At 57.3% G+C, this 27305-nt stretch overlaps 1 protein-coding gene across 1 annotated transcript in view; it reads left to right on the top strand.

Annotated features, from left to right (window-relative positions):
* DNAH9 (dynein axonemal heavy chain 9) overlaps positions 1-27305 on the top strand; it is a 324201-nt gene that overhangs the window by 275983 nt on the left and 20913 nt on the right. The window contains 6 exon segments of the mRNA XM_075351461.1: positions 10122-10326; positions 18507-18671; positions 18749-18889; positions 18974-19144; positions 19228-19350; positions 19849-20042. Coding sequence (XP_075207576.1) covers positions 10122-10326; positions 18507-18671; positions 18749-18889; positions 18974-19144; positions 19228-19350; positions 19849-20042 — 999 coding nt within the window.

Here is a 27305-nt window from a genome sequence, read left to right as displayed (position 1 = left end):
GTGATGGGGAATGTGCAGAGCGCAGCAGAAGAGCTGACGATGTCACCGGCTACTCCGCTCTGTACAGTGATGGTGAATGTGCAGAGCGCAGCAGAGGAGCTGACGACATCACCGGCTACTCCGCTCTGTACAGTGATGATGAATGTGCAGAGCGCAGCAGAGGAGCTGACGACGTCACCGGCTACTCCGCTCTGTACAGTGATGGTGAATGTGCAGAGCGCAGCAGAGGAGCTGACGACGTCACCGGCTACTCCGCTCTGTACAGTGATGATGAATGTGCAGAGCGCAGCAGAGGAGCTGACGATGTCACCGGCTACTCCGCTCTGTACAGTGATGATGAATGTGCAGAGCACAGCAGAGGAGCTGACGACATCACCGGCTACTCCGCTCTGTACAGTGATGGTGAATGTGCAGAGCGCAGCAGAGGAGCTGACGATGTCACCGGCTACTCCGCTCTGTACAGTGATGAGGAATGTGCAGAGCGCAGCAGAGGAGCTGACGATGTCACCGGCTACTCCGCTCTGTACAGTGATGGGGAATGTGCAGAGCACAGCAGAGGAGCTGACGACGTCACCGGCTACTCCGCTCTGTACAGTGATGGTGAATGTGCAGAGCGCAGCAGAGGAGCTGACGATGTCACCGGCTACTCCGCTCTGTACAGTGATGAGGAATGTGCAGAGCACAGCAGAGGAGCTGACGACGTCACCGGCTACTCCGCTCTGTAAAGTGATGATGAATGTGCGGAGCGCAGCAGAGGAGCTGACGATGTCACCGGCTACTCCGCTCTGTACAGTGATGGTGAATGTGCAGAGCGCAGCAGAGGAGCTGACGATGTCACCGGCTACTCCGCTCTGTACAGTGATGATTAATGTGCAGAGCGCAGCAGAGGAGCTGACGATGTCACCGGCTACTCCGCTCTGTACAGTGATGGGGAATGTGCAGAGCGCAGCAGAGGAGCTGACGATGTCACCGGCTACTCCGCTCTGTACAGTGATGGTGAATGTGCAGAGCGCAGCAGAGGAGCTGACGACGTCACCGGCTACTCTGCTCTGTACAGTGATGGTGAATGTGCAGAGCGCAGCAGAAGAGCTGACGACATCACCGGCTACTCCGCTCTGTACAGTGATGGTGAATGTGCAGAGCGCAGCAGAGGAGCTGACGACGTCACCGGCTACTCCGCTCTGTACAGTGATGATGAATGTGCAGAGTGCAGCAGAAGAGCTGACGATGTCACCGGCTACTCCGCTCTGTACAGTGATGATGAATGTGCAGAGTGCAGCAGAGGAGCTGACGATGTCACCGGCTACTCCGCTCTGTACAGTGATGGGGAATGTGCAGAGCGCAGCAGAAGAGCTGACGATGTCACCGGCTACTCCGCTCTGTACAGTGATGATGAATGTGCAGAGCGCAGCAGAGGAGCTGACGACATCACCGGCTACTCCGCTCTGTACAGTGATGGTGAATGTGCAGAGCGCAGCAGAGGAGCTGACGATGTCACCGGCTACTCCGCTCTGTACAGTGATGATGAATGTGCAGAGCGCAGCAGAGGAGCTGACGACATCACCGGCTACTCCGCTCTGTACAGTGATGGTGAATGTGCAGAGCGCAGCAGAGGAGCTGACGACGTCACCGGCTACTCCGCTCTGTACAGTGATGGTGAATGTGCAGAGCGCAGCAGAGGAGCTGACGACATCACCGGCTACTCCGCTCTGTACAGTGATGGTGAATGTGCAGAGCGCAGCAGAGGAGCTGACGATGTCACCGGCTACTCCGCTCTGTACAGTGATGGTGAATGTGCAGAGCGCAGCAGAGGAGCTGACGACATCACCGGCTACTCCGCTCTGTACAGTGATGGTGAATGTGCAGAGCGCAGCAGAGGAGCTGACGACATCACCGGCTACTCCGCTCTGTACAGTGATGATGAATGTGCAGAGCGCAGCAGAGGAGCTGACGACGTCACCGGCTACTCCGCTCTGTACAGTGATGATGAATGTGCAGAGTGCAGCAGAAGAGCTGACGATGTCACCGGCTACTCCGCTCTGTACAGTGATGGGGAATGTGCAGAGCGCAGCAGAAGAGCTGACGATGTCACCGGCTACTCCGCTCTGTACAGTGATGGTGAATGTGCAGAGCGCAGCAGAGGAGCTGACGACATCACCGGCTACTCCGCTCTGTACAGTGATGATGAATGTGCAGAGCGCAGCAGAGGAGCTGACGACGTCACCGGCTACTCCGCTCTGTACAGTGATGGTGAATGTGCAGAGCGCAGCAGAGGAGCTGACGACGTCACCGGCTACTCCGCTCTGTACAGTGATGATGAATGTGCAGAGCGCAGCAGAGGAGCTGACGATGTCACCGGCTACTCCGCTCTGTACAGTGATGATGAATGTGCAGAGCACAGCAGAGGAGCTGACGACATCACCGGCTACTCCGCTCTGTACAGTGATGGTGAATGTGCAGAGCGCAGCAGAGGAGCTGACGATGTCACCGGCTACTCCGCTCTGTACAGTGATGATGAATGTGCAGAGCGCAGCAGAGGAGCTGACGATGTCACCGGCTACTCCGCTCTGTACAGTGATGGTGAATGTGCAGAGCACAGCAGAGGAGCTGACGACATCACCGGCTACTCCGCTCTGTACAGTGATGATGAATGTGCAGAGCGCAGCAGAGGAGCTGACGATGTCACCGGCTACTCCGCTCTGTACAGTGATGATGAATGTGCAGAGCGCAGCAGAGGAGCTGACGATGTCGCCGGCTACTCCGCTCTGTACAGTGATGGTGAATGTGCAGAGCGCAGCAGAGGAGCTGATGACATCACCGGCTACTCCGCTCTGTACAGTGATGATGAATGTGCAGAGCGCAGCAGAGGAGCTGACGATGTCACCGGCTACTCCGCTCTGTACAGTGATGAGGAATGTGCAGAGCGCAGCAGAGGAGCTGACGACGTCACCGGCTACTCCGCTCTGTACAGTGATGATGAATGTGCAGAGCGCAGCAGAGGAGCTGACGACATCACCGGCTACTCCGCTCTGTACAGTGATGATGAATGTGCAGAGCGCAGCAGAGGAGCTGACGACGTCACCGGCTACTCCGCTCTGTACAGTGATGATGAATGTGCAGAGTGCAGCAGAGGAGCTGACGACATCACCGGCTACTCCGCTCTGTACAGTGATGGTGAATGTGCAGAGCGCAGCAGAGGAGCTGACGACGTCACCGGCTACTCCGCTCTGTACAGTGATGGTGAATGTGCAGAGCGCAGCAGAGGAGCTGACGACGTCACCGGCTACTCCGCTCTGTACAGTGATGGTGAATGTGCAGAGCGCAGCAGAGGAGCTGACGATGTCACCGGCTACTCCGCTCTGTACAGTGATGGTGAATGTGCAGAGCGCAGCAGAAGAGCTGACGACGTCACCGGCTACTCCGCTCTGTACAGTGATGGGGAATGTGCAGAGCGCAGCAGAGGAGCTGACGATGTCACCGGCTACTCCGCTCTGTACAGTGATGATGAATGTGCAGAGCACAGCAGAGGAGCTGACGACGTCACCGGCTACTCCGCTCTGTACAGTGATGGTGAATGTGCAGAGCGCAGCAGAGGAGCTGACGACGTCACCGGCTACTCCGCTCTGTACAGTGATGGTGAATGTGCAGAGCGCAGCAGAGGAGCTGACGATGTCACCGGCTACTCCGCTCTGTACAGTGATGGTGAATGTGCAGAGCGCAGCAGAGGAGCTGACGACGTCACCGGCTACTCCGCTCTGTACAGTGATGAGGAATGTGCAGAGCGCAGCAGAGGAGCTGACGACGTCGCCGGCTACTCCGCTCTGTACAGTGATGGGGAATGTGCAGAGCGCAGCAGAGGAGCTGACGACGTCACCGGCTACTCCGCTCTGTACAGTGATGGGGAATGTGCAGAGCGCAGCAGAGGAGCTGACGACATCACCGGCTACTCCGCTCTGTACAGTGATGGGGAATGTGCAGAGCGCAGCAGAGGAGCTGACGACGTCGCCGGCTACTCCGCTCTGTACAGTGATGGGGAATGTGCAGAGCGCAGCAGAGGAGCTGACGACGTCACCGGCTACTCCGCTCTGTACAGTGATGGTGAATGTGCAGAGCGCAGCAGAGGAGCTGACGATGTCACCGGCTACTCCGCTCTGTACAGTGATGGTGAATGTGCAGAGCGCAGCAGAGGAGCTGACGACGTCACCGGCTACTCCGCTCTGTACAGTGATGAGGAATGTGCAGAGCGCAGCAGAGGAGCTGACGATGTCACCGGCTACTCCTCTCTGTACAGTGATGATGAATGTGCAGAGCGCAGCAGAGGAGCTGACGATGTCACCGGCTACTCCGCTCTGTACAGTGATGGTGAATGTGCAGAGCGCAGCAGAAGAGCTGACGATGTCACCGGCTACTCCGCTCTGTACAGTGATGGTGAATGTGCAGAGCGCAGCAGAAGAGCTGACGACGTCACCGGCTACTCCGCTCTGTACAGTGATGGGGAATGTGCAGAGCGCAGCAGAGGAGCTGACGATGTCACCGGCTACTCCGCTCTGTACAGTGATGATGAATGTGCAGAGCGCAGCAGAGGAGCTGACGACGTCACCGGCTACTCCGCTCTGTACAGTGATGATGAATGTGCAGAGCGCAGCAGAGGAGCTGACGACGTCACCGGCTACTCCGCTCTGTACAGTGATGGTGAATGTGCAGAGCGCAGCAGAGGAGCTGACGATGTCACCGGCTACTCCGCTCTGTACAGTGATGGTGAATGTGCAGAGCGCAGCAGAGGAGCTGACGACGTCACCGGCTACTCCGCTCTGTACAGTGATGGGGAATGTGCAGAGCGCAGCAGAGGAGCTGACGACATCACCGGCTACTCCGCTCTGTACAGTGATGGTGAATGTGCAGAGCGCAGCAGAGGAGCTGACGACATCACCGGCTACTCCGCTCTGTACAGTGATGATGAATGTGCAGAGCGCAGCAGAGGAGCTGACGATGTCACCGGCTACTCCGCTCTGTACAGTGATGGTGAATGTGCAGAGTGCAGCAGAGGAGCTGACGATGTCACCGGCTACTCCGCTCTGTACAGTGATGGTGAATGTGCAGAGTGCAGCAGAGGAGCTGACGACGTCACCGGCTACTCCGCTCTGTACAGTGATGGTGAATGTGCAGAGCGCAGCAGAAGAGCTGACGACGTCACCGGCTACTCCGCTCTGTACAGTGATGGTGAATGTGCAGAGCGCAGCAGAGGAGCTGACGATGTCACCGGCTACTCCGCTCTGTACAGTGATGAGGAATGTGCAGAGTGCAGCAGAGGAGCTGACGACGTCACCGGCTACTCCGCTCTGTACAGTGATGAGGAATGTGCAGAGCACAGCAGAGGAGCTGACGACGTCACCGGCTACTCCGCTCTGTACAGTGATGGTGAATGTGCAGAGCGCAGCAGAGGAGCTGACGATGTCACCGGCTACTCCGCTCTGTACAGTGATGGTGAATGTGCAGAGCGCAGCAGAGGAGCTGACGATGTCACCGGCTACTCCGCTCTGTACAGTGATGGTGAATGTGCAGAGCGCAGCAGAGGAGCTGACGACATCACCGGCTACTCCACTCTGTACAGTGATGAGGAATGTGCAGAGTGCAGCAGAGGAGCTGACGACGTCACCGGCTACTGCGCTCTGTACAGTGATGATGAATGTGCAGAGCGCAGCAGAGGAGCTGACGATGTCACCGGCTACTCCACTCTGTACAGTGATGGTGAATGTGCAGAGCACAGCAGAGGAGCTGACGACGTCACCGGCTACTCCGCTCTGTACAGTGATGGTGAATGTGCAGAGCGCAGCAGAGGAGCTGACGATGTCACCGGCTACTCCGCTCTGTACAGTGATGGTGAATGTGCAGAGCGCAGCAGAGGAGCTGACGACATCACCGGCTACTCCACTCTGTACAGTGATGATGAATGTGCAGAGCACAGCAGAGGAGCTGACGATGTCACCGGCTACTCCGCTCTGTACAGTGATGGTGAATGTGCAGAGCGCAGCAGAGGAGCTGACGACGTCACCGGCTACTCCGCTCTGTACAGTGATGGTGAATGTGCAGAGCGCAGCAGAGGAGCTGACGACGTCACCGGCTACTCCGCTCTGTACAGTGATGGGGAATGTGCAGAGCGCAGCAGAGGAGCTCACGACATCACCGGCTACTCCGCTCTGTACAGTGATGATTAATGTGCAGAGCGCAGCAGAGGAGCTGACGATGTCACCGGCTACTCCGCTCTGTACAGTGATGGTGAATGTGCAGAGCGCAGCAGAGGAGCTGACGATGTCACCGGCTACTCCGCTCTGTACAGTGATGGTGAATGTGCAGAGCGCAGCAGAGGAGCTGACGACATCACCGGCTACTCCACTCTGTACAGTGATGAGGAATGTGCAGAGTGCAGCAGAGGAGCTGACGACGTCACCGGCTACTGCGCTCTGTACAGTGATGATGAATGTGCAGAGCGCAGCAGAGGAGCTGACGATGTCACCGGCTACTCCACTCTGTACAGTGATGAGGAATGTGCAGAGCACAGCAGAGGAGCTGACGACGTCACCGGCTACTCCGCTCTGTACAGTGATGGTGAATGTGCAGAGCGCAGCAGAGGAGCTGACGATGTCACCGGCTACTCCGCTCTGTACAGTGATGATGAATGTGCAGAGCGCAGCAGAGGAGCTGACGATGTCACCGGCTACTCCGCTCTGTACAGTGATGGTGAATGTGCAGAGCGCAGCAGAAGAGCTGACGACGTCACCGGCTACTCCGCTCTGTACAGTGATGGTGAATGTGCAGAGCACAGCAGAGGAGCTGACGATGTCACCGGCTACTCCGCTCTGTACAGTGATGGTGAATGTGCAGAGCGCAGCAGAGGAGCTGACGACGTCACCGGCTACTCCGCTCTGTACAGTGATGGTGAATGTGCAGAGCGCAGCAGAGGAGCTGACGATGTCACCGGCTACTCCGCTCTGTACAGTGATGAGGAATGTGCAGAGCGCAGCAGAAGAGCTGACGACGTCACCGGCTACTCCGCTCTGTACAGTGATGGTGAATGTGCAGAGCGCAGCAGAGGAGCTGACGATGTCACCGGCTACTCCGCTCTGTACAGTGATGGTGAATGTGCATAGCGCAGCAGAGGAGCTGACGATGTCACCAGCTACTCCGCTCTGTACAGTGATGGTGAATGTGCAGAGCGCAGCAGAAGAGCTGACGACGTCACCGGCTACTCCGCTCTGTACAGTGATGGGGAATGTGCAGAGCGCAGCAGAGGAGCTGACGACGTCACCGGCTACTCCTCTCTGTACAGTGATGGTGAATGTGCAGAGCGCAGCAGAGGAGCTGACGATGTCACCGGCTACTCCGCTCTGTACAGTGATGGTGAATGTGCATAGCGCAGCAGAGGAGCTGACGACGTTACCGGCTACTCCGCTCTGTACAGTGATGGTGAATGTGCAGAGCGCAGCAGAGGAGCTGACGATGTCACCAGCTACTCCGCTCTGTACAGTGATGGTGAATGTGCAGAGCGCAGCAGAGGAGCTGACGACGTCACCGGCTACTCCGCTCTGTACAGTGATGGTGAATGTGCAGAGCGCAGCAGAAGAGCTGACGATCTCACAGGCTACTCCGCTCTGTACAGTGATGGGTAATGTGCAGAGCGCAGCAGAGGAGCAGACGACGTCACCGGCTACTCCGCTCTGTACAGCGATGGTGAATGTGCAGAGCGCAGCAGAGGAGCTGACGATGTCACCGGCTACTCCGCTCTGTACAGTGATGGTGAATGTGCAGAGCGCAGCAGAGGAGCTGACGACGTCACCGGCTACTCCGCTCTGTACAGTGATGGTGAATGTGCAGAGCGCAGCAGAGGAGCTGACGACGTCACCGGCTACTCCGCTCTGTACAGTGATGGTGAATGTGCAGAGCGCAGCAGAGGAGCTGACGATGTCACCGGCTACTCCGCTCTGTACAGTGATGGTGAATGTGCAGAGCGCAGCAGAAGAGCTGACGATGTCACCGGCTACTCCGCTCTGTACAGTGATGGTGAATGTGCAGAGCGCAGCAGAGGAGCTGACGATGTCACCGGCTACTCCGCTCTGTACAGTGATGGTGAATGTGCAGAGCGCAGCAGAGGAGCTGACGACGTCACCGGCTACTCCGCTCTGTACAGTGATGGTGAATGTGCAGAGCGCAGCAGAGGAGCTGACGATGTCACCGGCTACTCCGCTCTGTACAGTGATGGTGAATGTGCAGAGCGCAGCAGAGGAGCTGACGATGTCACCGGCTACTCCGCTCTGTACAGTGATGATGAATGTGCAGAGCGCAGCAGAGGAGCTGACGATGTCACCGGCTACTCCGCTCTGTACAGTGATGATGAATGTGTAGAGCGCAGCAGAGGAGCTGACGACGTCACCGGCTACTCCGCTCTGTACAGTGATGGTGAATGTGCAGAGCGCAGCAGAGGAGCTGACGACGTCACCGGCTACTCCGCTCTGTACAGTGATGATGAATGTGCAGAGCGCAGCAGAGGAGCTGACGACGTCACCGGCTACTCCGCTCTGTACAGTGATGATGAATGTGCAGAGCGCAGCAGAGGAGCTGACGACGTCACCGGCTACTCCGCTCTGTACAGTGATGGTGAATGTGCAGAGCGCAGCAGAGGAGCTGACGATGTCACCGGCTACTCTGCTCTGTACAGCGATGGTGAATGTGCAGAGCGCAGCAGAGGAGCTGACGATGTCACCGGCTACTCCGCTCTGTACAGTGATGGGGAATGTGCAGAGCGCAGCAGAGGAGCTGACGACATCACCGGCTACTCCGCTCTGTACAGTGATGAGGAATGTGCAGAGTGCAGCAGAGGAGCTGACGACGTCACCGGCTACTCCGCTCTGTACAGTGATGATGAATGTGCAGAGCGCAGCAGAGGAGCTGACAATGTCACCGGCTACTCCGCTCTGTACAGTGATGATGAATGTGCAGAGCGCAGCAGAGGAGCTGACGACGTCACCGGCTACTCCGCTCTGTACAGCGATGGGGAATGTGCAGAGCGCAGCAGAGGAGCTGACGACGTCACCGGCTACTCCGCTCTGTACAGTGATGATGAATGTGCAGAGCGCAGCAGAAGAGCTGACGATGTCACCGGCTACTCCACTCTGTACAGTGATGATGAATGTGCAGAGCGCAGCAGAGGAGCTGACAATGTCACCGGCTACTCCGCTCTGTACAGTGATGATGAATGTGCAGAGCGCAGCAGAGGAGCTGACGATGTCACCGGCTACTCCGCTCTATACAGTGATGGGGAATGTGCAGAGCGCAGCAGAGGAGCTGACGATGTCACCGGCTACTCCGCTCTGTACAGCGATGGGGAATGTGCAGAGCGCAGCAGAGGAGCTGACGATGTCACCGGCTACTCCGCTCTGTACAGTGATGGGGAATGTGCAGAGCGCAGCAGAGGAGCTGACGACATCACCGGCTACTCCGCTCTGTACAGTGATGAGGAATGTGCAGAGTGCAGCAGAGGAGCTGACGACGTCACCGGCTACTCCGCTCTGTACAGTGATGATGAATGTGCAGAGCGCAGCAGAGGAGCTGACAATGTCACCGGCTACTCCGCTCTGTACAGTGATGATGAATGTGCAGAGCGCAGCAGAGGAGCTGACGACGTCACCGGCTACTCCGCTCTGTACAGCGATGGGGAATGTGCAGAGCGCAGCAGAGGAGCTGACGACGTCACCGGCTACTCCGCTCTATACAGTGATGGGGAATGTTCAGAGCGCAGCAGAGGAGCTGACGATGTCACCGGCTACTCCGCTCTGTACAGTGATGGGGAATGTGCAGAGCGCAGCAGAGGAGCTGACGATGTCACCGGCTACTCCGCTCTGTACAGCGATGGGGAATGTGCAGAGTGCAGCAGAGGAGCTGACGACGTCACCGGCTACTCTGCTCTGTACAGTGATGGGGAATGTGCAGAGCACAGCAGAAGAGCAGACGACGTCACCGGCTACTCCGCTCTGTACAGTGATGATGAATGTGCAGAGCGCAGCAGAGGAGCTGACGATGTCACCGGCTACTCCTCTCCATTACACATCTCACCCTTCCTCTCACAGGTGCATAAAGATTGGTGACAAGGAGTGCGAGTACAGCCCCAACTTCCGCCTGATCCTGCACACAAAACTTGCCAACCCTCATTACCAGCCCGAGATGCAGGCGCAGTGCACTCTCATCAACTTCACCGTCACCCGAGACGGCCTGGAGGACCAGCTGCTGGCGGCCGTAGTGAGCATGGAGCGGCCAGACCTGGAGGAGCTCAAGGTAACAGCGAGGGCTGGTTATGTCATAAGGTGGTAACATCATCCGAAATCCATGTTTAGTGCCATTACTCAGGCAGAATACATAATGCTCCATAAGCTGGGCGTGAAATAATATCAACTGTGCTTTCCACACGGGAGACACTCTTTTTTTGGGCACTGTCAATGATTTCCTCCCTGCAGCCTCTCTTCCTTTGGGCACTGTCAGTGATTTCCTCCCTGCAGCCGCTCCTTCTTTGGGCACTGTCAGTGATTTCCTCCCTGCAGCTGCTCTTCCTTTGGGCACTGTCAGTGATTTCCTCCCTGCAGCTGCTCCTCCTTTGGGCACTGTCAGTGATCTCCTCTCTCTACAGTCGCTCCTCCTTTGGGCACTGTCAGTGATTTCCTCCCTGCAGCCGCTCCTCCTTTGAACACTGTCAGTGATCTCCTCCCTGCAGCCGCTCTTCCTTTGGGCACTGTCAGTGATTTCCTCCCTGCAGCTACTCCTCCTTTTGGCACTGTCAGTGATTTTCTCCCTGCAGCCGCTCTTCCGTTGGGCACTGTCAGTGATCTCCTCCCTGCAGCCGCTCTTCCGTTGGGCACTTTCAGCGATATTCTCCCTGCAGCTGCTCTTCCTTTGGGCACTGTCAGTGATCTCCTCCCTGCAGTCGCTCCTCCTTTGGACACTGTCAGTGATCTCCTCCCTGCAGTCGCTCCTCCTTTGGACACTGTCAGTGATCTCCTCCCTGCAGTCGCTCCTCCTTTGGGCACTGTCAGTGATTTTTTTTCCCTGCAGCCGCTCTTCCGTTGGCACTGTCAGTGATCTCCTCCCTGCAGTCGCTCCTCCTTTGGGCACTGTCAGTGATCTCCTCTCTTTACAGTCGCTCCTCCTTTGGGCACTGTCAGTGATCTCCTCCCTGCAGCTGCTCCTCCTTTGGGCACTGTCAGTGATTTCCTCCCTGCAGCTGCTCCTCCTTTGGGCACTGTCAGTGATTTTTTTTCCCTGCAGCTGCTCCTTCTTTGGGCACTGTCAGTGATTTCCTCCCTGCAGCCGCTCTTCCTTTGGGCACTGTCAGTGATTTCCTCCCTGCAGCCGCTCTTCCTTTGGGCACTGTCAGTGATTTCCTCCCTGCAGCTGCTCCTCCTTTGGGCACTATCAGTGATTTTTTTCCCTGCAGCTGCTCCTCCTTTGGGCACTGTCAGTGATTTCCTCCCTGCAGCCGCTCTTCCTTTGGGCACTGTCAGTGATTTTTTCCCTGCAGCTGCTCCTCCTTTGGGCACTGTCAGTGATCTCCTCCTTGCAGTCGCTCCTCCTTTGGGCACTGTCAGTGATTTTTTTCCCTGCAGCTGCTCCTCCTTTGGGCACTGTCAGTGATTTCCTCCCTGCAGCTGCTCCTCCTTTGGGCACTGTCAGTGATTTCCTCCCTGCAGCTGCTCCTCCTTTGGGCACTGTCAGTGATTTCCTCCCTGCAGTCGCTCCTCCTTTGGACACTGTCAGTGATCTCCTCCCTGCAGCTGCTCCTCCTTTGGGCACTGTCAGTGATCTCCTCTCTCTACAGTCGCTCCTCCTTTGGGCACTGTCAGTGATTTCCTCCCTGCAGTCGCTCCTCCTTTGGACACTGTCAGTGATCTCCTCCCTGCAGTCGCTCCTCCTTTGGACACTGTCAGTGATTTCCTCCCTGCAGTCGCTCCTCCTTTGGGCACTGTCAGTGATTTTTTTTCCCTGCAGCCGCTCTTCCGTTGGGCACTGTCAGTGATCTCCTCCCTGCAGTCGCTCCTCCTTTGGGCACTGTCAGTGATTTTTTTTCCCTGCAGCTGCTCCTCCTTTGGACACTGTCAGTGATCTCCTCCCTGCAGTCGCTCCTCCTTTGGGCACTGTCAGTGATCTCCTCCCTGCAGTCGCTCCTCCTTTGGGCACTGTCAGTGATTTTTTTTTCCCTGCAGTCGCTCCTCCTTTGGGCACTGTCAGTGATTTCCTCCCTGCAGCTGCTCTTCCTTTGGGTACTGTCAGTGATTTCCTTTCCTGCAGTCGCTCCTCCTTTGGGCACTGTCAGTGATTTTTTCCCTGCATCTGCTCCTCCTTTGGGCACTGTCAGTGATTTCCTCCCTGCAGCCGCTCTTCCTTTGGGCACTGTCAGTGGTTTTCTCCCTGCAGCTGCTCCTCCTTTGGGCACTGTCAGTGATTTCCTCCCTGCAGCTGCTCCTCCTTTGGGCACTGTCAGTGATTTTTTCCCTGCAGCCGCTCCTCCTTTGGACACTGTCAGTGATCTCCTCCCTGCAGTCGCTCTTCTTTTGGACACTGTCAGTGATTTCCTCCCTGCAGCTGCTCTTCCTTTGGGTACTGTCAGTGATTTCCTTTCCTGCAGTCGCTCCTCCTTTGGGCACTGTCAGTGATTTTTTCCCTGCATCTGCTCCTCCTTTGGGCACTGTCAGTGATTTCCTCCCTGCAGCCGCTCTTCCTTTGGGCACTGTCAGTGGTTTTCTCCCTGCAGCTGCTCCTCCTTTGGGCACTGTCAGTGATTTCCTCCCTGCAGCTGCTCCTCCTTTGGGCACTGTCAGTGATTTTTTCCCTGCAGCCGCTCCTCCTTTGGACACTGTCAGTGATCTCCTCCCTGCAGTCGCTCTTCTTTTGGACACTGTCAGTGATTTTTTTCCCTGCAGCCGCTCCTCCTTTGGGTACTGTCAGTGATCTCCTCCCTGCAGTCGCTCCTCCTTTGGGCACTGTCAGTGATCTCCTCCCTGCAGTCGCTCCTCCTTTGGGCACTGTCAGTGATTTTTTTTTCCCTGCAGTCGCTCCTCCTTTGGGCACTGTCAGTGATTTCCTCCCTGCAGCTACTCTTCCTTTGGGTACTGTCAGTGATTTCCTTTCCTGCAGTCGCTCCTCCTTTGGGCACTGTCAGTGATATTTTCCCTGCATCTGCTCCTCCTTTGGGCACTGTCAGTGATTTCCTCCCTGCAGCCGCTCTTCCTTTGGGCACTGTCAGTGGTTTTCTCCCTGCAGCTGCTCCTCCTTTGGGCACTGTCAGTGATTTCCTCCCTGCAGCTCCTCCTCCTTTGGGCACTGTCAGTGATTTTTTTCCCTGCAGCCGCTCCTCCTTTGGACACTGTCAGTGATCTCCTCCCTGCAGTCGCTCTTCTTTTGGACACTGTCAGTGATTTCCTCCCTGCAGCTGCTCTTCCTTTGGGTACTGTCAGTGATTTCCTTTCCTGCAGTCGCTCCTCCTTTGGGCACTGTCAGTGATTTTTTCCCTGCATCTGCTCCTCCTTTGGGCACTGTCAGTGATTTCCTCCCTGCAGCCGCTCTTCCTTTGGGAACTGTCAGTGGTTTTCTCCCTGCAGCTGCTCCTCCTTTGGGCACTGTCAGTGATTTCCTCCCTGCAGCTGCTCCTCCTTTGGGCACTGTCAGTGATTTTTTCCCTGCAGCCGCTCCTCCTTTGGACACTGTCAGTGATCTCCTCCCTGCAGTCGCTCTTCTTTTGGACACTGTCAGTGATTTTTTTTCCCTGCAGCCGCTCCTCCTTTGGGTACTGTCAGTGATCTCCTCCCTGCAGCCGCTCCTCCTTTGGACACTGTCAGTGATTTCCTCCCTGCAGCCGCTCCTCCTTTGGACACTGTCAGTGATTTCTTCCCTGCAGTCGCTCTTCTTTTGGACACTGTCAGTGATCTCCTCCCTGCAGCCGCTACTCCTTTGGACACTGTCAGTGATTTTTTCCCTGCAGCTGCTCCTCCTTTGGGCACTGTCAGTGATCTCCTCCCTGCAGTCGCTCCTCCTTTGGGCACTGTCAGTGATTTTTGTTCCCTGCAGCTGCTCCTCCATTGGTCACTGTCAGTGATCTCCTCCCTGCAGTCGCTCCTCCTTTGGGCACTGTCAGTGATCTCCTCCCTGCAGTCGCTCTTCCTTTGGGCACTGTCAGTGATTTCCTCCCTGCAGCCGCTCCTCCTTTGGGCACTGTCAGTGATCTCCTCCCTGCAGCCGCTCTTCCTTTGGGCACTGTCAGTGATCTCCTCCCTGCAGTCGCTCCTCCTTTGGACACTGTCAGTGATCTCCTCCCTGCAGTCGCTCCTCCTTTGGGCACTGTCAGGGATTTTTTTTCCCTGCAGCTGCTCCTCCTTTGGACACTGTCAGTGATCTCCTCCCTGCAGTCGCTCCTCCTTTGGGCACTGTCAGTGATTTTTTTTCCCTGCAGTCGCTCCTCCTTTGGGCACTGTCAGTGATCTCCTCCCTGCAGTCGCTCCTCCTTTGGACACTGTCAGTGATTTTTTTTCCCTGCAGCTGCTCCTCCTTTGGGCACTGTCAGTGATCTCCTCCCTGCAGTCGCTCCTCCTTTGGGCACTGTCAGTGATCTCCTCCCTGCAGTCGCTCCTCCTTTGGACACTGTCAGTGATTTTTTCCCTGCAGCCGCTCCTCCTTTGGGCACTGTCAGTGATCTCCTCCCTGCAGTCGCTCCTCCTTTGGGCACTGTCAGTGATTTTTTTTCCCTGCAGTCGCTCCTCCTTTGGGCACTGTCAGTGATTTCCTCCCTGCAGCCGCTCCTCCATTGGGCACTGTCAGTGATTTCCTCCCTGCAGTCGCTCCTCCTTTGGGCACTGTCAGTGATTTCCTCCCTGCAGCCGCTCCTCCTTTGGGCATTGTCAGTGATCTCCTCCCTGCAGCCACTCTTCCTTTGGGCACTGTCAGTTATCTCCTCCCTGCAGCTGCTCTTCCTTTGGGCACTGTCAGTGATTTCCTCCCTGCAGCCGCTCTTCCTTTGGGCACTGTCAGTGATTTCCTCCCTGGAGCCGCTCTTCCTTTGGACACTGTCAGTGATTTTTTTCCCTGCAGCCGCTCCTCCTTTGGGCACTGTCAGTGATTTCCTCCCTGCAGCTGCTCCTCGGGCACTGTCAGTGATTTCTTCCCTGCAGCCACTCTTCTTTTGGGCGCTGTCAGTGATCTCCTCCCTGCAGCTGCTCCTCCTTTGGGCACTGTCAGTGATCTCCTCTCTCTACAGCCGCTCCTCCTTTGGGCACTGCCAGTGATTTCCTCCGTGCCGCCGCTCTTCCGTTAGGCACTGCCAGTGATTTCCTCCCTGCAGCCACTCTTCCTTTTGGCACTGTCAGTGATTTCCTCCCTGCAGCCGCTCCTCCTTTGGGCACTGCCAGTGATTTCCTCCCTGCAGCCGCTCTTTCTTTTGGCACTGTCAGCGATCTCCTCCCTGCAGCCGCTCCTCCTTTGGGCACTGTCAGTGAATTCCTTCCTGCAGCCGCTCTTCCTTTGGGCACTGTCAGTGATTTCCTCCCTGGAGCCGCTCTTCCTTTGGACACTGTCAGTGATTTTTTTCCCTGCAGCCGCTCCTCCTTTGGGCACTGTCAGTGATTTCCTCCCTGCAGCTGCTCCTCGGGCACTGTCAGTGATTTCCTCCCTGCAGCCACTCTTCCGTTGGGCACTGTCAGTGAATTCCTTCCTGCAGCCGCTCTTCCTTTGGACACTGTCAGTGATTTCCTCCCTGCAGCCGCTCTTCCTTTGGACACTGTCAGTGATTTCCTCCCTGGAGCCGCTCTTCCTTTGGGCACTGTCAGTGATTTTTTTCCCTGCAGCCACTCTTGCGTTGGACACTGTCAGTGATCTCCTCCCTGCAGCTGCTCCTCCTTTGGGCACTGTCAGTGATTTTTTCCCTGCAGCTGCTCCTCCTTTGGGCACTGTCAGTGATTTCCTTCCTGCAGTCGCTCCTCCTTTGGGCACTGTCAGTGATTTTTTTCCCTGCAGCCGCTCCTCCTTTGGGCACTGTCAGTGATCTCCTCCCTGTAGTCGCTCCTCCTTTGGACACTGTCAGTGATTTCCTCCCTGCAGCCGTTCCTCCTTTGGACACTGTCAGTGATTTCTTCCCTGCAGTCGCTCTTCTTTTGGACACTGTCAGTGATCTCCTCCCTGCAGCCGCTCCTCCTTTGGACACTGTCAGTGATTTTTTCCCTGCAGCTGCTCCTCCTTTGGGCACTGTCAGTGATTTCCTCCCTGCAGCCGTTCCTCCTTTGGGCACTGTCAGTGATTTCCTCCCTGCAGCCGCTCCTCCTTTGGACACTGTCAGTGATTTTTTCCCTGCAGCTGCTCCTCCTTTGGGCACTGTCAGTGATTTCCTCCCTGCAGTCGCTCCTCCTTTGGACACTGTCAGTGATTTTTTTCCTGCAGCTGCTCCTCCTTTGGGCACTGTCAGTGATTTCCTCCCTGCAGTCGCTCCTCCTTTGGACACTGTCAGTGATTTTTTTCCCTGCAGCCGCTCCTCCTTTGGGCACTGTCAGTGATCTCCTCCCTGCAGTCGCTCCTCCTTTGGGCACTGTCAGTGATTTCCTCCCTGCAGTCGCTCCTCCTTTGGACACTGTTAGTGATTTTTTCCCTGCAGCTGCTCCTCCTTTGGACCCTGTCAGTGATCTCCTCCCTGCAGTCGCTCCTCCTTTGGACACTGTCAGTGATTTTTTCCCTGCAGCTGCTCCTCCTTTGGGCACTGTCAGTGATTTCCTCCCTGCAGCCGCTCCTCCTTTGGGCACTGTCAGTGATTTCCTCCCTGCAGTCGCTCCTCCTTTGGACACTGTCAGTGATTTCCTCCCTGCAGCCGCTCCTCCTTTGGACACTGTCAGTGATTTCCTCCCTGCAGTCGCTCCTCCTTTGGGCACTGTCAGTGATTTCCTCCCTGCAGCCGCTCCTCCTTTGGGCACTGTCAGTGATTTCCTCCCTGCAGCCGCTCCTCCTTTGGGCACTGTCAGTGATTTCCTCCCTGCAGTCGCTCCTCCTTTGGACACTGTCAGTGATTTCCTCCCTGCAGTCGCTCCTCCTTTGGACACTGTCAGTGATTTTTTCCCTGCAGCCGCTCCTCCTTTGGGCACTGTCAGTGATTTCCTCCCTGCAGTCGCTCTTCCTTTGGGCACTGTCAGTGATTTCCTCCCTGCAGCCGCTCCTCCTTTGGACACTGTCAGTGATTTTTTTCCCTGCAGCTGCTCCTCCTTTGGGCACTGTCAGTGATCTCCTCCCTTCAGCTGCTCCTCCTTTGGGCACTGTCAGTGATTTCCTTCCTGCAGTTGCTCCTCCTTTGGACACTGTCAGTGATTTCCTCCCTGCAGCCGCTCCTCCTTTGGACACTGTCAGTGATTTTTTTCCCTGCAGCTGCTCCTCCTTTGGGCACTGTCAGTGATCTCCTCCCTTCAGCTGCTCCTCCTTTGGGCACTGTCAGTGATTTCCTTCCTGCAGTTGCTCCTCCTTTGGGCACTGTCAGTGATTTTTTCCCTGCAGCCGCTCCTTCCTTTGGGCACTGTCAGTGATCTCCTCCCTGCAGCCGCTCTTCCTTTGGGCACTGTCAGTGATCTCCTCCCTTCAGCCGCTCCTCCTTTGGACACTGTCAGTGATTTTTTCCCTGCAGCCGCTCCTTCCTTTGGGCACTGTCAGTGATTTGCTCCTTGCAGTCGCTCCTCCTTTGGGCACTGTCAGTGATCTCCTCCCTTCAGCCGCTCTTCCTTTGGGCACTGTCAGTGATTTCCTCCCTGCAGCCGCTCCTTCATAGGACACTCTCAGTGATTTCCTCCCTGCAGCCGCTCTTCCTTTGGGCACTGTCAGCGATCTCCTCACATTTATTACGTGACATTTCCCTTTAAAATATTTAGACAAGGGAGACACAAACCTGAGGCTTATAGAGGCGGATGGTTTCCTTTGTGAGGACAGTTCCTTATCTGCCGTCGTCAGGAGGGAAGATGAATCCGAACATTTCTCACTTTTCAGTACAAACACAAGCAGAAGGACGCGTCCCGCAATCAGCGCGGAGAGATGCTCAGATTAGGACGGGCGTCCGTGGCTGCGGCGGGGGGAGTCGCGCTCCTCAGCGCGCCTGATCACTATCAAATTGCTTTGTTCATCTTCCGCTCAGAAGTTTCTGGAAGCAGCGGAGGCCGTCTTACCTGCGGTGGCTTGTGGTGGGGAGGGGGGAGAGGATGCCATCGCTCCTGGATCATGATGGCGACTATAAAATGATAAAAAAGCTTGCAGTTTTCCTATTTCACCACTAGATGTCAGTGCAGTACACTCCTGAGTGACATCTTGCTTGTCTGCTTGCTGAAAATATGAAATATCAGTAGCGATCTCTTCAGATGTCATAAGTGAAGGATTGCTTGGAAGAATAGCTGCTGCTGGAGCCTAGATAGGCAGGATGGGAGGATTTATTCACTTTCTTTTTTTTTTACCCCCAGTCCAATCTGACGAAGCAGCAGAACGGGTTCAAGATCACCCTGAAGACCCTGGAGGACAACCTGCTGTCCCGCCTGTCGTCCGCCTCCGGAAACTTCCTCGGTGACGTAGAGCTGGTGGAGAACCTGGAGATCACCAAGAAGACGGCGGCCGAAATCGAGGAGAAGGCGAGACAACTGCACCTCTGTTCCCGGAGAGTCTCTCCAAGACGCAGAAGACAATTCTAAGGTGTTTTATCCTGCAGGTTCAAGAGGCCAAAGTGACCGAGGTGAAGCTGAACGAGGCCCGGGAGCACTATCGCCCGGCCGCCGCCCGTGCCTCGCTGCTCTACTTCATCATGAACGACCTCAACAAGATCCACCCCATGTACCAGTTCTCCCTGAAGGTCAGAACCCCCCAAAGATCACCTCGTGTGGCAGCACAGAAAAGTGACAGATCCGCTATAACACGGGCGCTGTCTCCCCCCCAGGCGTTCAGCGTGGTCTTCCAGCAGGCCGTGCAGAAGGCGCCGATGGACGAGGTGCTGAAGCAGCGAGTCACCAACCTGATCGACAGCATCACCTTCTCCGTGTTCCAGTACACCACCCGGGGGCTGTTCGAGTGTGACAAGCTGACCTACACCGCACAGCTCGCCTTCCAGGTACCGGGTCCAACACTCCGACACTGACCGTCCGATCATCCAGAAACTAACCAAGCAGGAACGTCTCCCCCTCTGTCCTGCAGATCCTGCTCATGAGTAAAGAGATAAACCCCGCGGAGCTCGACTTTCTCCTGCGGTACCCGGCTCAGCCCGGCCTCAGCAGCCCCGTGGACTTCCTCTCCAACCAGTCCTGGGGAGGCATCAAGGTGGGTACGGTACTAATGAGGCGTCCCCCGCTGTATATATTGACACAGGACATCCCCCCGCTGTATATATTGACACAGGACGTCCCCCGCTGTGCATACCGGCACAGGACGTCCCCCGCTGTGCATACCGGCACAGGACGTCCCCTGCTGTGCATACCGGCACAGGACGTCCCCCGCTGTGCATACCGGCACAGGACGTCCCCCGCTGTGCATACCGACACAGGACGTCCCCTCGCTGTGCAAACCGACACAGGACGTCCCCCGCTGTATATACCGGCACAGGACATCCCCCGCTGTATATACCGGCACAGGACGTCCCCCGCTGTATATACCGACACAGGACGTCCCCCGCTGTATATACCGACACAGGACGTCCCCCACTGTATATATCGGCACAGGACGTCCCCCACTGTATATATCGGCACAGGACGTCCCCCGCAGGATGAGCACACATGTGGAGCGCCCCTCTTACACTCATCATTCCCCCCTCCCCCGCAGGCTCTATCAACCATGGACGAGTTCCGGAACCTGGACCGAGACATAGAAGGATCGGCCAAACGCTGGAAGAAATTTGTAGAATCCGAATGTCCAGAGAAAGAAAAATTCCCCCAGGAATGGAAGAACAAAAGTGCCCTGCAGAGGCTGTGCATGATGAGGGCGCTGCGCCCCGACCGCATGACCTACGCCGTCAGGTGAGACCCGGTCACTCTACGTACGGGGAAGAACCAAGCGACATGAAAGGGAAGGGAAACTCGTGTATAGGGAAAGAGGAGATGGTGACCCCTGACCAAACCTACCCCTGGTCCCTGGGGTCCCTCACCACCCTAGATAGGTTCCACACCTATGCACTGAGCCGGATACCTGACCCTAGATATCCCTAGTGCAAGACCCTAAATAGGGAATGGGTGGGGTGAGCTCTTCATCAACCCCACTAACCACTAAAGATAGCGCAAGGAGGACACACAGGGAAAAAGCGTGAACTAGTTATCTACATATGACTCAGGTAGAAGTTCAGCAAAGATTCTGCAATAATACTACAGAGGAGTACAAGCCATCTGCTTGCAACTGGAGCTGAATGAACTGAATAATATCACCAGCACTAGTCCAAGGAAGGAAGGGGTATATAAGCACCAAGATAATGCTGATAATCAGCACCTGGGTGGAAGGCGAGCTCCTGCTGGGTCCAAAAGGGAGAGAGAAAAATCCAGCAGGAAAGGTCCTATACCAATGTCTACTGACAGCATAAACAATGGAAAGTCAGGGAGCATTCTGCGCAGCCGGCTGTACCTAGAGCACGGCTGTTCTCAGAACCCGACTGTACCCAGAGCTTGGCTGTAACCAGAGCCCGGCTGTACGCAGAGCACGGCTGTTCTCAAAACCCGACTGTACCCAGAGGATGGCTGTACCCAGAGCACGGCTGTTCTCAGAACCCGACTGTACCCAGAGGATGGCTGTACCCGGAGCCCGGCTGTTCTCAGAGCCTGACTGTAACCAGAGCTTGGCTGTACCCAGAGCCTGGCTGTACTCAGAGCACGGCTGTTCTCAAAGCCCGGCTGTACCCAGAACTTGGCTGTACCCAGAGCCCGGCTGTTCTCAGAGCATGGCTGTTCTCAGAGCCCGGCTGTTCTCAGAGCCCGACTGTACCCAGAGCTTGGCTGTACCCAGAGCTGGCTGTACTGAGAGCACGGCTATTCTCAGAGCCCGGCTGTACCCAGAGCTTGGCTGTACCCAGAGCCCAGCTGTTCTCAGAGCACGGCTGTACCCAGAGCCCGGCTGTACCCAGAGCTTGGCTGTACCCAAAGCCCGGCTGTTCTCAGAGCCCGACTGTAACCAGAGCTTGGCTGTACCCAGAGCCTGGCTGTACTCAGAGCATGGCTGTTCTCAGAGCCCGGCTGTACTCAGAGCTTGGCTGTACCCAGAGCCCGGCTGTTCTCAGAGCATGGCTGTTCTCAGAGCCCGGCTGTACCCAGAGCCAGGCTGTTCTCAGAGCCCGACTGTACCCAGAGCTTGGCTGTACCCAGAGCTGGCTGTACTGAGAGCACGGCTATTCTCAGAGCCCGGCTGTACCCAGAGCTTGGCTGTACCCAGAGCTTGGCTGTACCCAGAGCCCGGCTGTTCTCAGAGCACGGCTGTACCCAGAGCCCGGCTGTACCCAGAGCTTGGCTGTACCCAAAGCCCGGCTGTTCTCAGAGCCCGACTGTACCCAGAGCCCAGTTGTACCCAGAGCTTGGCTGTACCCAGAGCCCAGTTGTACCCAGAGCATGGCTGTTTTCATAATCCAGCTGTACCCAGAGCCCGACTGTTCCCAGAGCCCAGCTGTTCCCAGAGCCCGGTTGTTCCCAGAGCATGGCTGTTTGCAGAGCCCGTACCCAGAGCTTGGCTGTTCTCAGAGCCCGGCTGTACCCAGAGCTTGGCTGTACACAGAGCACGGCTGTACCGAGAGGATGGCTGTATCAAGAGACTAGCTGTACCCAGAGCCCGGCTGTATGGAGAACCCGGTTGTACGCAGAGCCTGGCTGTACCCAGAGCCCGGCTGTATGCAGAAGCCAGCTGTATGCTGAGCCCGGCTGTACGCTGAGCCCGGCTGTACGCAGAGCCCGGCTGTACGCAGAGCCCGGCTGTACGCAGAGCCCGACTGTACTCAGAGCCCGACTGTACTCAGAGCCCGGCTGTACGCAGAGCCCGGCTGTACGCAGAGCCCGGCTGTACCCAGAGCCCGGCTGTACCCAGAGCTCGGCTATCCACAGAGCACGGCTGTTCTCAGAGCCCGACTGTACTCAGAGCCCGACTGTACTCAGAGCCTGGCTGTTCTCAGAGCACAGCTGTACCCAGAGCCCGGCTGTTCTCAGAGCCTGACTGTACCCAGAGCCCGACTGTTCTCAGACCCCGACTGTACCCAGAGCCCGGCTGTTCTCTGAGCCCGACTGTACCCACAGCTTGGCTGTACCCAGAGCCCAGTTGTACCCAGAGCTTTGCTGTACCCAGAGCCCAGTTGTACCCAGAGCATGGCTGTACTTAGAGCCCGACTGTACCCAGAGCCCGGCTGTAACGCAGAGCCCAGCTGTAACGCAGAGCCCGGCTGTATGCAGAGCCCAGCTGTACCCAGAGCCCAGCTGTACCCAGAGCCCGGCTGTAACGCACAACCCAGCTGTAATGCAGGGCCCAGCTGTAATGTAGAGCCCGGCTGTACTCAGAGCCCGGCTGTACGAAGAGCCCGGCTGTACCCAGAGCCCGACTGTACCATAGAGCCCAGCTGTAACGCAGAGCTCGGCTGTATGCAGAGCCCGGCTGTACCCAGAGCCCGACTGTACCCAGAGTCCGGCTGTAACGCAGAGCCCGGCTGTACCCAGAGCCCGGCTGTACCGCAGAGCCCAGCTGTAACGCAGAGCCCGGCTGTACCCAGAGCCCGGCTGTAACGCAGAGCCCGGCTGTACGCAGAGCCCAGCTGTAACGCAGAGCCCCGCTGTACCCAGGGCCCGGCTGTAACGCAGAGCCCAGCTGTAACGCAGAGCCCGGCTGTACCTGGAGCCCGGCTGTACCTGGAGCCCGGCTGTACCTGGAGCCCGGCTGTACCCAGAGCCCGGCTGTAACGCAGAGCCCGGCTGTAATGCAGAGCCCAGCTGTACGCATAGCCCGGCTGTACGCATAGCCCAGCTGTACGCATAGCCCGGCTGTAACGCAGAGCCCGTCTGTAACGCAGAGCCTGGCTGTAACGCAGAGCCCGGCTGTACCCAGAGCCCGGCTGTACCCAGAGCCCGACTGTACCCACAGCTTGCCTGTACCCAGAGCCCAGTTGTATCCAGAGCTTGGCTGTACCCAAAGCCTGGCTGTACTCAGAGCCCCACTGTACCAAGAGCCCGGCTGTTTTCAGAGCCCGACTGTACCCACAGCTTGGCTGTACCCAGAGCCCAGTTGTACCCAGAGCATGGCTGTACTCAGAGCCCGACTGTACCCAGAGCCCGGCTATTCTCAGAGCCCGGCTGTACCCAGAGCATGGCTGTACTCAGAGCCCGACTGTACCCAGAGCCCGGCTGTTCCCAGAGCCCGGCTGTTCCCAGAGCCCGACTCTTCCCAGAGCATGGCTGTTTGCAGAGCCCGTACCCAGAGCTTGGCTGTTGTCAGAGCCAGACTGTACCCAGAGCTTAGCTGTACCCAGAGCCCAGCTGTTCGCAGAGCATGGCTGTACCCAGAGGATGGCTGTATCAAGAGACTAGCTGTACCCAGAGCCTGGCTGTACCCAGAGGCCGGCTGTGCCCAGATCCCGGCTGTACCCAGATCCCGGCTGTACACAGAGCCTGGCTGTACGCAGAGCCTGGCTGTACGCAGAGCCTGGCTGTACGCAGAGCCTGGCTGTACGCAGAGCCTGGCTGTACGCAGAGCCCGGCTGTATGCAGAGCCCAGCTTTACCCACAGCTTGACTGTACCCAGAGCCCAGTTGTACCCAGAGCTTGGCTGTACCGAGAGCCCAGTTGTACCCAGAGCATGGCTGTACTCAGATCCCGACTGTACCCAGAGCCCGGCTGTTCTCAGAGCCCGACTTTACCCAGAGCCCGGCTGTTCTCAAAGCCCAACTGTACCCACAGATTGGCTGTACCCAGAGCCCAGTTGTACCCCGAGCTTGGCTGTACCCAGAGCCCAGTTGTACCTAGAGCATGGCTATACTCAGAGCCCGACTGTACCCAGAGCCCGACTGTACCCAGAGCCCGGCTGTAACCCAGAGCCTGGCTGTAACGCAGAGCCCGGCTGTAACGCAGAGCCCGGCTGTACCCAGAGCTCGGCTGTTCTCAGAAACCGACTGTACCCAGAGCTTGGCCTGACACAGAGCATGGCTGTTCTCAGAGCCCGGCTGTACACAGAGCATGGCTGTTCTCAGAGCACAGCTGTACCCAGAGCCCGGCTGTACCCAGAGCCTGGCTGTTCTCAGAGCCCGACTGTACCCACAGCTTGATGTACCCAGAGCCGAGTTGTACCCAGAGCTTGGCTGTACCCAGAGCCCAGTTGTACCCAGAGCATGGCTGTACTCAGAGCCCGACTGTATCCAGAGCCCGGCTGTTCTCAGAGCCTGACTGTACCCAGAGCCCGGCTCTTCTCAGAGCCCGGCTCTTCTCAGAGCCCGGCTGTACTCAGAGCCCGGCTGTTCTAAGAGCCCGACTGTATCCACAGCTTGGCTTTTACCCAGAGCCCAGTTGTACCCAGAGCTTGGCTGTACCCAGAGCCCAGTTGTACCCAGAGCCCGGCTGTTCTCAGAGCCTAGTTGTTCTCAGAGCTTGGCTGTTTGCAGAGCCCGTACCCAGAGCTTGGCTGTTCTCAGAGCCCGACTCTACCCAGAGCTTGGCTGTACGCAGAGCACGGCTGTACCCAGAGGAGGGCTGTATCAAGAGACTAGCTGTACACAGAGGCCGGCTGTACCCAGAGGCCGGCTGTACCCAGAGGCCGGCTGTGCCCAGATCCCGGTTGTATCCAGAGCCCGGCTGTACCCAGAGCTCAGCTGTTCTCAGAGCCCGGCTGTTCTCAGAGCCCGACTGTACCCAGAGCACGGCTGTACCCAGAGCACGGCTGTACCCAGAGCGCGGCTGTTCTCAGAGCCCGGCTGTACCCAAAGCCCGGCTGTTCTCAGAGCCCAACTGTACCCATGTGCTTGGGTGTACCCAGAGCCCAGTAGTTGTACCCAGAGCTTGGCTGTACCCAGAGCCCAATTGTACCCAGAGCATGGCTGTACTCAGAACCTGGCTGTTCTCAGAGCCCGACTGTACCCAGAGCTTGGCTGTACCCAGAGGCCAGTTGTACCCAGAGCATGGCTGCACTCAGAGCCCGGCTGTACCCAGAGCTCGGCTGTTCTCAGAGCCCGGCTGTACCCAGAGCTAGGCTGTTCTCTGAGCCCGACTGTACCCACAGCTTGGCTGTACCCAGAGCCCAGTTGTACCCAGAGCCCGGCTGTTCTCAGAGCCCGACTGTACCCAGAGCCCGGCTGTTCTGAGAGCCCAGTTGTACCCAGAGCTTGGCTGTACCCAGAGTCCATTTGTACCCAGAGCATGGCTGTACTCAGAGCCCAGTTGTACCTAGAGCATGGCTGTACTCAGAGCCCGACTGTACCTAGAGCCCGACTGTACCCAGAGCCCGGCTGTAACCCAGAGCCCGGCTGTAACGCAGAGCCCGGCTGTAACGCAGAGCCCGGCTGTACCCAGAGCTCGGCTGTTCTCAGAAACCGACTGTACCCAGAGCTTGGCCTGACACAGAGCATGGCTGTTCTCAGAGCACAGCTGTACCCAGAGCCCGGCTGTACCCAGAGCCTGGCTGTTCTCAGAGCCCGACTGTACCCACAGCTTGATGTACCCAGAGCCGAGTTGTACCCAGAGCTTGGCTGTACCCAGAGCCCAGTTGTACCCAGAGCATGGCTGTACTCAGAGCCCGACTGTATCCAGAGCCCGGCTGTTCTCAGAGCCTGACTGTACCCAGAGCCCGGCTCTTCTCAGACCCCGGCTGTACTCAGAGCCCGGCTGTTCTAAGAGCCCGACTGTATCCACAGCTTGGCTTTTACCCAGAGCCCAGTTGTACCCAGAGCTTGGCTGTACCCAGAGCCCAGTTGTACCCAGAGCCCGGCTGTTCTCAGAGCCTAGTTGTTCTCAGAGCTTGGCTGTTTGCAGAGCCCGTACCCAGAGCTTGGCTGTTCTCAGAGCCCGACTCTACCCAGAGCTTGGCTGTACGCACAGCATGGCTGTACCCAGAGGAGGGCTGTATGAAGAGACTAGCTGTACACAGAGGCCGGCTGTAGCCAGAGGCCGGCTGTACCCAGAGGCCAGCTGTGCCCAGATCCCGGTTGTACCCAGAGCCCGGCTGTACCCAGAGCTCGGCTGTTCTCAGAGCCCGGCTGTTCTCAGAGCCCGGCTGTTCTCAGAGCCCGGCTGTACCCAGAGCACGGCTGTACCCAGAGCGCGGCTGTTCTCAGAGCCCGGCTGTACCCAAAGCCCGGCTGTTCTCAGAGCCCAACTGTACCCATGTGCTTGGGTGTACCCAGAGCCCAGTAGTTGTACCCAGAGCTTGGCTGTACCCAGAGCCCAATTGTACCCAGAGCATGGCTGTACTCAGAACCTGGCTGTTCTCAGAGCCCGACTGTACCCAGAGCTTGGCTGTACCCAGAGGCCAGTTGTACCCAGAGCATGGCTGCACTCAGAGCCCGGCTGTACCCAGAGCCCGGCTGTTCTCAGAGCCCGGCTGTACCCAGAGCTCGGCTGTTCTCTGAGCCCGACTGTACCCACAGCTTGGCTGTACCCAGAGCCCAGTTGTACCCAGAGCCCGGCTGTTCTCAGAGCCCGACTGTACCCAGAGCCCGGCTGTTCTGAGAGCCCAGTTGTACCCAGACCTTGGCTGTACCCAGAGTCCATTTGTACCCAGAGCATGGCTGTACTCAGAGCCCAGTTGTACCTAGAGCATGGCTGTACTCAGAGCCCGACTGTACCTAGAGCCCGACTGTACCCAGAGCCCGGCTGTAACGCAGAGCCCGGCTGTAACGCAGAGCCCGGCTGTAACGCAGAGCCCGGCTGTACCCAGAGCTCGGCTGTTCTCAGAAACCGACTGTACCCAGAGCTTGGCCTGACACAGAGCATGGCTGTTCTCAGAGCCCGGCTGTACACAGAGCATGGCTGTTCTCAGAGCACAGCTGTACCCAGAGCCCGGCTGTACCCAGAGCCTGGCTGTTCTCAGAGCCCGACTGTACCCAGAGCCCGGCTGTTCTGAGAGCCCAGTTGTACCCAGAGCTTGGCTGTACCCAGAGTCCAGTTGTACCCAGAGCATGGCTGTACTCAGAGCCTGGCTGTTTTCATAGTCCAGCTGTACCCAGAGCCCGGCTGTTCCCAGAGCCCGGCTGTTCTCAGAGCTTGGCTGTACCCAGAGGATGGCTGTATCAAGAGACTAGCTGTATGCAGAGCCCAGCTGTACACAGAGTGCGGCTGTACCCA

The sequence above is a fragment of the Anomaloglossus baeobatrachus genome, chromosome 5 (assembly GCF_048569485.1).
Source record: "Anomaloglossus baeobatrachus isolate aAnoBae1 chromosome 5, aAnoBae1.hap1, whole genome shotgun sequence".
In the NCBI taxonomy this organism is placed as follows: Eukaryota; Metazoa; Chordata; class Amphibia; order Anura; family Aromobatidae; genus Anomaloglossus; species Anomaloglossus baeobatrachus.
The sequence above is the reverse complement of the archived record's forward strand: the minus strand, read 5'-3'. Positions and strand labels throughout refer to the sequence as shown.